General features: G+C 35.3%; 1 protein-coding gene across 1 annotated transcript in view; it reads left to right on the top strand.

The window, feature by feature from the left end:
• The window catches only part of Hydr1 (abhydrolase domain containing Hydr1), a 186,748-nt gene extending 174,175 nt beyond the window's left edge, over positions 1-12,573 (top strand). Inside the window, exon 9 of the mRNA XM_090414569.1 lies at positions 10,682-12,573. Coding sequence (XP_090270695.1) covers positions 10,682-10,872 — 191 coding nt within the window. The 3' untranslated portion in view covers positions 10,873-12,573. The remainder of the gene's footprint in view (positions 1-10,681) is intronic.
• The last annotated feature ends 262 nt before the right edge of the window (positions 12,574-12,835 follow it).

The raw sequence follows: 12,835 nt of genomic DNA, 5'->3' as shown, positions 1-12,835 counted from the left end.
ATAATACTTTACTATTCTTGATTTGAGAGGCAAGAAGTATTCTATGAGGGAGGATGTAAAAGAGTTGTAATGTTGTTAGAAGAGGCAAAACTGAAGAGCAAGAAGGTGAAGATTGTAAGTCTCTTACCACGCTATGTTAGAGACAAACTGAGGAGGAGGGGGGGGGGGGGTGATAGCCAGTGAGTCTGTACATAGATTGTGCAAAAGGAATGGTGTAGAATTTGTAGATCTGTGGTCTCTGTTTGATGGAAAGAAGGATTTGTACAATGCTGATCGACTGTATCTAAATGGTTTGGGTGTTACGTGTCAAGAGTTTTGTTCACCGAGCATGCTGAAGTGCAAATTCAGGAAAACTTAAGCAATTAGGGTGGAAGCAAGTGAGTTTATGTGAAGGTACCCATGAAGCAAGTGAGTGTGAGAATGACCAAGTGAGGAATCTAGTTTCTCAAGCAAAAATATTGAATAAGGTGGCCAACTCAGAAAGTAAAGGTGGGTGGTAGAACTAAAGGGATGCTGCAGTTTCTACATACTACTACCAGAAGTATCAGGCACAGGGATTAAATATTTTTAGGAAAAATAGAGGTGATAGGTTTGGGGGAGGAGGTACTGCTAATGATAGCAGATGAATTACAACCAAAATGAATTGGAGAGAGGCAGGAGAGTGGCTGTTCATTTGAAGCAATCTGGTGTGGTATTAAGGCCAGTAAGACAAAATATACAGTTGGTTGTTTCTGTAGGCTAGAGAGTTCCACAGATGATATAGAAGACATGCATTGCCAAATTAGTACAATGCATACAGGTCAAGTGATTATTATAGGGGACTTCAACTATGAAAATATAGACTAGAAGGAAGGAAAGAGAATTTATATACTTCTGCTGAGAGATAATTAAGGCAGCACGTGATGGAGGGGCACTAGGAGTGGGAGAGTATTGGACCTGACCATAGGATCAGAAGAGTTATCCATAACCAAGTTGACCGCATTGCTTTCAATTGGTGAAAGTGACCATGCAGTCTTGACTTGGGAGATTGTAAAACATGAGGGATATTCTATCAAGGAGTATTTGTGAACTACAAGGCAAGTGATTATGACATGCTTAGGAAGAAGCTTAAATCTGTGCCATGGCTTAAAACACTGCTGGATAAGGAAGAATGGGATATAGTTAAGGGTCATCTGGAGGAAGCAGTATTAAATTGTATACCTAGGGTAAGGAGGGTTAATCGGGTATTAGTTAGATGGATGAGTAATATCATTAAGCACAAGCTGCAGAAGAAGAAAATGCTGTGGAGGGTGTATAAAGAGAATGCTTAGATAGATGTGCAGTGTGACCAGAAAGGATCGTCTGAGAAATAAATGTGAGGGGAATGGTGAAAGTTACGAACTTAGGAGTGAAGATACAGGAGGCAAGGTTGAGATGGTTTGGTCATGTGATTAGGAGGGAGGACGAATATGTGAGAAGAAAGGTCATGCAGATGGATGTGCAGGGGAGGAGGAAGAGCGGGCTGCCAAAGAAGAGATGGAAGGAGCTGGTGGAAGAGGACTTGAGGATGAAGAACTTGGATGTGGTTACAGCCCAAGACAGGAGGATGTGGAAGAGACTCATCAAAAACAGTGACCCCACTGAAGTGGGACAAACTGCAGAAGAAGAAGAAGATGCACAATATAGAGGAGTGGAGATGTTTTAAGTTTTATCCACTTTTACAGAGAATTAATGATCTTATCACCCAAATAATCAAAAGTTCATCTTTACTATGAATAGCTGATAGAGCTAACATCAATCACTTGTTCCAAAAATATTTTTTAATATTTTTGTATTCAATCAGATCTCTCTCTCTCTCAATGTTTTTAGTAGAAAAATAATTCAGAAAAAGCATACCCTGATAATCAATATTAGAAGACATCTTCTGAATATTCGTCCTCAGTTTGAAAGGCATTTATGAAAAGATTTCATGTATCGTAAGGTCTACTTATCTTAAAATTCAACCATGTTTCTGTTTATAGAATTGCTTGTTCTTATTGCCTGAATTATTACCTACTTGACATGCTACTGAAATAAGAAAAGAGGAATTTGTGTTGGAGGTTTAATGGAATATTATCAGCACTGAGAAACAATTAAAACTAATTTTAATGCTTCCAATATTTCATCTCAGTCACAGAGACATCTTCAGGGATTACAAATAACTTTTTGTAACAACACAAATACAATACAATGATAAGTAAAACAAGTGAGTGGAACTAAAGTCCTATGTAGGTAGTGCACCCTCTATGGGTGTTTGCAGGTGGCCTTGTATGTAAAGAGGGATCTCTGATAATTAATGTTTTCCAAATTTTGGGAAGTTTTATGCAACCATATTTGTTTAAATTAGGTTGATTCCTGAGTGCAGATGCAGATTCAAAAAATAGTCTTTCTTTTTTTAATTTATTGCATCTGCACTCAGGAATTTAATTTAAACAAATACGGTTGCATAAAACTTCCCAAAATTTGGGAAACATTAATTATCAGCGATCCCTCTTTACATCCTAGGCCATCTACAAACACCCATAGAAGGCACATCACCTAGATAGGACTTTAGTTTCACTCACTTGTTTTACTTATCATTGTATTGTGTTTGTGTGTATTGTTACAAGAAGTTATTTGTAATCCCTGAAGATATCTCTGTGACTGAGATGAAATATTGGAAGCATTAAAATTAGTTTTAATCCTTTCTCAGTGATGATAATATTCCATTAAACCTAGAACATGAATTCTTCACAGCACTTAAGCCTCAACACACGAAGAGAAGAGGAGCTTACAGATTGTATTCAGTTTCTTCAATATGGGACATCCAAGTCTGTCATCATCAAATTCATGAGATGTAACTTCAGGGAGTGTACAGGATATTATGATAGTAATACGTGAAAAGTTACATCATTACTAACTTCCGATCAACAATCTTCCTCCAAATTAATCTGCTATCTCTCAAAACTCCAATATTATCAGGTCCTATATTTCTACCTTCTAAGACACTTTTGACTGTATCAATCCACCTATATCTTAGTCTTCCTCTGGATCTTTTTCCTGCCAACCTGGCAAAGAACAGTTTGCTAATCTTTCCTCTCCCATTCTGTTTAAGTGACGATCTGAGATTAGCTCTGCTAACACATTACTGAATGCTAACATTGTTTAGTTCTTTCCTAATATCCTCATTTTTAATATGATATTGCCATTGATGCCATCTCTTCACTTCCCTAAACTTTCTCAGAACTCTCATATCTGTAGTCTCCGCTCTTTGGTCAAGTGTTTTATTTCTAACCCAGCTCTCAGATCCATAAGTTAAAATTGGTTTGAAATATAGCTTATTTGACTAATTTTGACTAATTTCTTTCTTATTCCATATAAATTTATTCAGCTAGCTACCCACCATACCCTGTCAAACTCTCTGCTTACCATCAGTACAGAATGAGGTGTATTGTGACTCATCAAACCACATAACTTTCTTCCAGTGTCCAGTCCACAATGTTCCTGACACCACTGTAGATGAACTTTTCAGTTCTTTGCAGAAATCAGTGGTTTCTGTTTAGGAATGTAACTGCCAATACTGATCCTCTTCAATTCATTTCTGTTTATCTATATAAGCCTTCTCAAACGATGGCAATCTCATTCCTGACAGACTGTTTTAGAACCACAGTTATTTTCCACTTATTAAACAACCATTATATCTCACCTTTTGAGAAACCAGTCAGCTCTGTTTTCAAAATCATAGCTTCAGCCAAATGGTCACCCACAATATCCCCTTTATCAAACTCTGAGAGATCCTTTGTTTTTCCCATTGTTATCAACACTGTTGACAGTTGCTGACCAGCAGCAGCAGTCTTAAATAGTTGCCTACCTAGAACATGTGGTGACACATGTGACCAAGAATTTTGCATATACACTGCATAAGTAATGTTTAATGTGCATCTGCGTAAAGGTTTCTAATTCAGTGGCCAGAGTGTATATTTAACATTTTAAATACAATAGCTACTCCTTTCCTTTAATTGTTATTGTCTGAATAAAACATCTTGTATTTGTTGCTTAGAAAGTAACTCTGTTTTGTCTTGTTATATTAATCTGGCACCTATCCAGTTTTGCTAGTTCCATTTCTTATTTGATTGTGCCAGTGTTTAGCTCTGCCAATGTTGCGTACTATTCAGTCTTCACTCCGTTTCCCTGACGAATACAATAGGGATCTTGTTTAACTAGGCGATGCCCCCCCCCCCCCAGCCAAGATGAAGCTCTCGTGTTATACCATCTTTTTGCATTATGGTTTAAACCAATAAGAAAAACGATTTGGTCAGCTAAATTCCAAATTGCCATCCCATCTTTGTTTGTTCACTGTTCAAATAGATAACTCTCAGGTGCTCCACAAGAAGATGAGGATTGGACATTAGGTCAGATGTCCTGGTTGGTTCTCTGCATTCTTTAAATTGCTATGTGGAGGTCTCCCTCCAGTTATCCAGATTCGATCCTTAAGCACCTCTATATTGTGCATCTTCTTCTGCATCTTGTCCCACGTAATTGTGGTCACTGTTTTTGATCAGTCTCCTCCACATCCTCCTGTCTTGGGCTGTAACCACATCCAAGTTCTTCATCCTCAAGTCCTCTTCCACCAACTCCCTCCATCTCTTCTTTGGCTGCCTGCTCTTCCTCCTCCCCTGCACATCCATCTGCATAACCTTACTTCTCACATATTCGTCTTCCCTCCTAATCACATGACCAAACCATCTCAACCTTGCCTCCTGTATCTTCACTCCTAAGTTCGTAACTTGCACCATTCCCCTCGCATAGTTATTTCTCAGACGATCCTTTCTGGTCACACCGCACATCTTCCTAAGCATTCTCATCTCTGCTACCTCCATCTTGCTGATGTTACTTTTCCTCAAGGCCACAGTTTCCATAGCATACTTCATAGCTGGTCTCACTACTGTCCTATAGATTTTCCCTTTCAGATTGATCGGCACCCTCTTATCGCATAGCACTCCAGCCATCTCTCTCTCCAGTTCTTCCATCCCACTTGTATCCTGCATCCCACTTCCTTCTCAGCTTCTCCATCCTCCTCCACTGTTGAACCTAAGTGTCTAAAGTCCCTAACCTTCCTTACGACATTTCCTTCCAGCTCCAGATCTGTCTCCTGGCCGCTGTCCACTTTGCAACACATATACTCTGTCTTACTTCTGCTCAGTCTCATACCTCTCTCTTCCAGTACTTTCCTCCATCTTTCCAGTTTAGCTGCCACTTCTTCTCTTGACTCTGCACACAGCAAGATGTCATCTGCATACAACATTGTCCAAGGCACGTCTTCTCTCACCTCCTTCGTCACCACCTCCATCACAATATTAAATCGGAACGGACTTAATGCTGACCCTTGATGCAAGCCAACTGTCACTTGAGAACTTTCTGTCTGTCCCAGGCAGGTCCAAACTCTTGTCTTCCCATTTCTGTACATCTGCACCAATCTGACATATTTCTTAGGTACCTTCTCCCTCAGACACCTCTAGACTTCTTGCCTTCTATCGTATGCTTTCTCCAGATCAATAAACACCAGATGTAGCTCCCATTGTTTCTGTTGAAACTTTTCCATCATCTGCCATAACCCAAAGATAGCATCTGTCATTGATTGACCAGGCATGAAGCCAAATAGCTCCTTTGCAATCTCCACTTCCTTCCTCAATCTTTCATCAAGAACCCTTTCTAGGATTTTCATTGTGTGGGACATCAACTTTATTCCTCTGTAATTCTTACAGTCTTGTGCATCCCCTTTACCCTTGTAGATGGTGACAAGAGTACTTCCTTTGTTTCTAATTGATCATAAAGATCTTGATATGCCATGGCTTTTGCCTGCACCACAACTCTCTTGGCTTCTTGCTTTCTCTCTCTGTCCTCTTCCACTCTTGACTCATCCCACTTTTGCTTTGCCTTCCTCTTCACTGCTTTTTGTACATTATTATTCCACCACCAACCCAACTTCTGCTCTCTATTCTTTCCAGATGTTTCATTAAGCACCTCGATTGCACAGCTCAGAATTGCTTTTGAATTATTTCTCCACCAATCTTGTACACTTTCTAGTCCATCCGAAATCCTCTCTAATACCTTCTCTCTAAAACGGTTCCTTACATAATTTATGTAAATAAATGCTTTATTTACAGCAGTTATACATGTAAAATTTAGAATAATTTTTGCCAAAATAGAAAGGTTTTTTCCATTCCAGCAGTGATGCTTTCAAGTTTATAGATTCCTGTAGTATTAACTGGTATAGTACATTTCACTTCACTAGAAACTATTTTTGTTTGTAACAACAGTAGTTCTGGTTAGTTAAGCCTGCAGTTTATCTCATTGTTCAATATCCCTTCACTGAATTTAATAATTGCAATAAAAATAATAATTTAATAATTGTAATAAAGTATCTCATGTAATAGGTTTACATGTATTCTTTTCACTGGAAACAATACCTTTACTTTGATTTTTTTTTTTTTTTCGCCATTATTAATAATAATAAAATAAGTTGGTATTCACAGATATATATAGCTAGAAATAATGTAAACAAATTAAGTCCACGAAAACTGTGCATCAGTTGATTCATGGCAGTGTCATGTTGTCTAAAGCCATCATATGGTAAGGCAGGCCTTACTATAGCTGGTAAATTATGGGAATAACAAGGATCTGTATTTTAAGTTTTGTAGTTCTAGAAAACATGAAAGTCTGCCAAAAAAAAAAAAGCAGTTCAAAACACTACAATTATATGGGGGTAAATTGGGACATACAGAGCAGTATATAGTCTGTATTCAAGTTTCAAGTTAGAGGTCACCAGTTAGATTTGAATGAGAATAGAAAAAGGGATTGGTGCAAAAGCAGTATATGTAGGACAAGGATGCACAGTATATTCACTCTTATTCGTCATCTGTGTGTGTGTGGATCATTTTATGAAATAAAATGTCATTAAACCCAATATCAAAACTGGAGATATTCAAATCAGCTCTTTTTGTGCAGAGTTAAACTCCTAAATAAATCATCAGGAGTGTCACTAAATTGAATAACTTCTGCAATAAGTTTGCATGAAAATCAAAAATTACAACACAAACTATAAAAACATCATCATCAAATTCCTGACATGTACCCTCAAGGAGTGTACAGGATATGATAATACTACATGAAAAATTTACATCATTACTAACTTCCTATCTACAATTTTCCTCCAGATCAGTCTGTTACTTGTCAACACTCCAATATCATCATTATCAGATCTTATATTTCTATCGTATAAGGTACATTGTACAGTATCAATCAACCTATATTTTGGTCTTCCTCTGGGTCGTTTTCCTGCCAACCTGGCAGAGAACACTTGTTTTGCTAATCTTTACTCGCCCATTCTGTTTAAGTGATCATACCACCTAAGATTAGTTCTGTTAACGCATTCCTGAATTCTGACAATGTCAAGTTATTTCCTAATATCCTCGTTTTTAATATGATATTACCATTGATACTATCTGTTAACGCCTTTATATCTTTCTCAGGACTCTCATATCTGCGGTCTCTAGTCTTTAGTAAAGTGTTTTACTTCTGACCCAGCTCTCAGATCCATAAGTTAAAACTGGTTTGAACACTGTCTTGTATACAGCTAATTTAGTGTTCCGACTAATTTCTCTCTTATTCCATATGAATTTATTCAATTGACTTCCTACCATACCAGCTTTGTTGATTCTGTTGTCTGTTTCAATATTTAATTTACCATCTTCAGTAAAAATCATGCCTAAGTAGCTGAAATGTTTTACTTGTTCCACAGGTTCCCCGTTCACAACACATTTGATATTTTCAACAATTCTACCAATTTTCTTTGTCTTTGTAATGCTGACCTTCATACCATATCTATTACAACAGTTATTCAATTTAGTCAGGGAATCTTGCAAACTTGTAGCGGATTTATTTAAAATGTATAGCATCATCCGCATAAAGCACAGAGCTGACATTAGCATCTCCAATTCTAATATCATGTTTAATACCACTTTCCTTCATAATGTGATCCATATAGATAATGAATAACAAAGGGGATAATGTACGTCCTTGTCTGACACCAGATTTAACATTAAACCATCTTCCTGTACTTCCTTCAATTCTAACTGCCAACTTACAACTCAGATACAGACTAAGTATTGCTTGATATAATGCCCCATTGAGTCCATATAACTGTAGCGTATTGAATAGCTTCTCTCTTGGCACCTTGTCATATGCCTTTTCCAGATCGACAAAACTTAAATATAGATCTTTGTTATATTCCCATCCTTTCTAAACTCTGTTGTAAAGTGAAAATCTGATCATCTCAGCCTCTATTTGGCCTGAATCCAGCTTGTTCTTCACCAAGCTTCTCTTCCACAATCCTTTTCAACTGTTTCTCAAGTATACTTGCATATATCTTACCAGAAACACTCAGCAGGGAAATACTTCTGTAATTCTCACATTCAGTTTTATTTTTTTTATATATGAGCACTATTAGAGCTCTACTCCAATCATCGGGAATTCGTCCCTCTGTCCAGGCTTTCTGAACTATGCAGTGCAGCCACTGTAAGACTTTTATACCACCATACTTCAGCATTTCTGGTCGAATATCATCTACTCCTTTCCACATTTCAAGCCTTTGATAGCTTTTTCTACTTCAAGTATGAATATGTATTCCCAATTGCATGCCTGTTTTACTACTGTGCTGTCACTGATTGTTTCATTTAGCAATTTTTCGAAGTAATTACTCCATACTTCAAGGATATCTTTTTCTCCTGTTTTCATGTCACCTTTATCATCTCTAACTCCTTTTACAGCACTCTTTCCTCCATTTCTTAGCTTCTTCAAAAACCTCCAGAATATCTTGCTACCTTCTTCACATTTATTTTCTATGTTCTTGCCAAAGTCCTCTCATGACTTTTGTTTAGCCAGTTTTACACAGTGTTTAGCTTTCTTACATTTGTCTCTGTATTCTCTAAGAGCAAAAGCTGACTTATTTGCCAGGAACTTTTGATATGCTTTCTTCTTTTCCTTCACTGCCTCCTTAACTTTCTGTGTCCACCATGGAGTTCTGATTTTACTATCTTTGCAGACAACCTCACCACATGCCTCTCTGGCAGAATCAATCAATGTTTTCTTCAGAGTTTGCCACTGAATCTCCAAGGTTTGGTTCCTGTTCTCAAACTCTTTCATTTTTTCCTCAATAATCTTTGTGTATTTTAGTCTACAGTTCACATCTGAGAGCTGCTCAACTTTTATTCGCTTTAAAACTTTCTTACATGTTATTGTTTTCAATATGAAATTCAGTTTTATCCTGCTCAAGACTAAATAGTGATCGCTTCCAATTTCAAATCCTCTGTACACTCTGGTGTCCTGCACTAGAGAGAAAACATCACTATCAACAATGACATAGTCAATGAGACTTTTCTTATTCCTTGCCTCTTCCCTCCATGTGAATTTGTACACATTTTTTTTTATTTTGGAACATGGTGTTAGTAATAACCAGTCCATGTCCTGAGCAGAAATCCAGCAGGTATTTGCCATTATTATTGGCTTTGCTCTTTTCTCCAAATTTTCCAAAAATATATTTATGGAAAATGTTAATTGCATTCTCAATGAAGATCGTATAGAACAAGTAATTTATTTTAGCTTTGAGGTACAATTTTTAGTGTAGATGGCAAATTAAATATGGAAATAGATAAATAAATAGAATAAGCAAAGTTGGTGTCATGGGATTTAAATGCAATAAGAGAGAAAGTAGGGAAAGCACTAATCTAGTAGTACAGAAGATAATGTTCAAACCAGTGTGAGATATGGACTAGAAACACAGATATGAGAATTTGGAGAAAAATGGTGAGAGTGAACAATTGAGGATCCATTTAGTAATTAGGTTATGTATTAACTGAAAGATAATATAATAATAATGAAGTTGGATTTTTTTTCTCAGGCTTATGGAAAAAAAGTAAGAAAAAGTCGTTTAAAAGAAACGTTTTCAAATAGTTGCTGTACCCCTATAATTTGCAGGAATGCTGTGTAAGTAATCGGTCTTGTTTTATGACACATCTCTATTTCATTGTACCTGTAACTGGTGGCAGTAAATTCCATTTGGTGATTGATACACCTCAAGGCAGTGAATGTATTGTGCCAACTATAGAATTTCACTACTACAAACATGCAAAGGTGTTGAAGAACAGACTCTATTCTGTATAATGTGTGCAGGCTATACTTCTTAATTTTCACAAAACTTATTTACACAGTTTTGTAAGATGATAAAATGGAATCTTTGTTGTGCTGAAAGATTTCATTTTATCATCCTTTTCCTAAAGCATTGCCAACAAATTTTATATGGATCCCTTTTAGAAATATCTATGCATAATTCCACTTGTATTAACAATTTTTTAACAATAAAACAAGAATAAATCCCTTTCCAGCTACAGTCATCATATTGTAGTATTTTGCTTTTGGTTCATTTTCTTTTTAGCAATTTCTGTGGAGTCTGTGTTTGTCTTGATCTTGACATCATTAAATAATTTTAATGATGTCAGGAAAAGTTATTGATAAAATTATGCTTAAACTGAAAGTTAATAAAAATGCTTTGTTATTTTAAGATAATATAACTTAGGGTTCATTGCATCTTTATTAGCACCTCAAGTTTCATTTAATTTTTAAACAGCTTTACCATATCAGGAAGCAGAACAGAGTAGTCATGTTGCCATGGTAATAACATCTCGAGGTGGTCACATTGGATTCATGGAAGGCTTTCTTCCAGCTACCCCTTTCTTTTCAGAACGTCTTTATGAACAGTATATTCGGGGCCTTGTGTCTGTTGCAGTGCAGGGAAATATTAAAGAACTAATATGTTAACAGGTTTAGAAATGGTTTAGATTTTATTTGTTTTGTTCTTTTAAGAAAGATAAAGACAGAACATTTACAAAACATTCCTGCAAAGCTATGGCATATCTCAGTGAAGTGAAGTGCCTGTCATTAATTCGTCCTTCAAAATTATGAATGAGTAAGTCGTATTTGTTTTCTCGTGTTTTAAAAATTCCCAAGAAACTTTTGATGACTTCCTTAGAGTAGTAATGATAAAAGTTTTAAAATTTTTATCTGTCTTGCATGGTTATATTAATCATGCTTTAAGTTTCATCAGTGAAGTTGGATGCAAATATTTTTATGTATGATGGCAGGATTGTTAACTAGAGTTTAAGTTTTTTTGAGACATATAAAAGCACTAGTTCTATATTTATAAGATTTTAGCATGCCAGCTATTGCAAAACATGAAATTTGTAATATTTACTGTAGCATGTTTTGTTGCTACAACCAAAAGTATATGAGAGTTGATTTCTCAGCTTATGGTATTTTTTTAAGTATGTTATTACCTACTTAGAAATATGTTAACTATCCACTATTTAAAATATAGTACTGTTTAATAATACTTACTTCATGCTTTGGCATTTAAATTCATCACACATATAATAAACAAAACTGCAGGCTTTCATAAATCTGACATTCAAAGTAAAGTGCTGATGTTAATTGATTGCTTGTTAATGACAAGTATATCTAGTCTGTTCTAGAAGCCAAAGTTCAGTCCCACCATTCTTAATATTTTGTTATTGTACAAATCTTGTTATTCTGAGCAATGCAATTTATTCTAAGCAGGGCATTGGCTTGTTGTATGTACAGTGCTATTTTTATGCCATGGAAGTGTAAACCGTTCTTTGATACTTGTATAAAGCTTTTATTTTTGTACAGTGATTGTGTTATGTATGTTTATATGTCTTATTGATGTAATCAACTAATATTGCACAGGTAATTGTAAAAAAAAAAAAAAAAAAAAAAAATTGAAGGTGCATCATTTTCAGGTGAATGACTTAATATTGATTATAGGTGACTTTTTTTGTTACTATTTTATAAAAGTATTCACAGAAAAAATATACCTAAAACTATGCATAAAATACTTGACTACATGTTAAGAATCTAGGTAGTATTCTGGTATTAAGGTATTCTGTTTAGATACTTGATTGAAATTAATGACTTAATATTATGCAGTGACTGTTTACATCTTAGATTTTTAATGAGACAGTGAAATATGGAAGGAAGGTATTTATTGAATTGTAATATGAGAAAAGAATTTAATTACTGGATCAGCAGAAAAATTTAAACAACTGTACTTAGAAGTAAATTTCCAGAATAGTAATCAGCAGCTGTTTAAAGAATGTAATTATTTAATTAGCATTACTTAAAGTATTGTCTGAAATCTTCCAGTAACTTTATATATAGTATTTAAATTTTAATTTAAATGGCAAAATAATCAGATCCTCTATTCTACTTATAACCCCATCTGTTTTTCTTTCCTTGGGTGTTACTAATTGCATACCTTAATGTATACTAAATATAATGTCAGGCTTAATTTTTTATTGAACTTCATTTTGCAATCTAATCTCATTTTATAGAACTTCTCTACTTAAAGTTAGCTTTTTCTTAATTCAGTCATCCATTAAAATTTATCTTTTAAGTCATGTACAGGAGGGACCTTAATATAGCCTTTATTTAATTTTGATTGAAAGTTAGCTGCTTATGAACTTAAACAAAAATAAAAAAATGATTTTTGTATTATAATTACTGTGATTGGTGTAAAACATGTGTAACAGTTACATATTGGAGAGGTAATATTTCACATAGTTGTTTTACATTTTATGTGCTAAAACCAGTACAAAATCAAATTGTCTTGATAATTTTAATACCCAGTTTTGCTGAAATCCTTCCACCTTGATTAGCTCTGCTATATAGCTGTATGTATAGATACACAAGACTTGGACACCATGCA

The sequence above is a fragment of the Typopeltis vanoorti genome, chromosome 25, assembly GCF_054136105.1.
Source record: "Typopeltis vanoorti isolate ZY-2024b chromosome 25, IOZ_Tvanoo_1.0, whole genome shotgun sequence".
In the NCBI taxonomy this organism is placed as follows: domain Eukaryota; kingdom Metazoa; phylum Arthropoda; class Arachnida; order Uropygi; family Thelyphonidae; genus Typopeltis; species Typopeltis vanoorti.
This window is presented reverse-complemented; position numbering and strand designations above follow the sequence as displayed.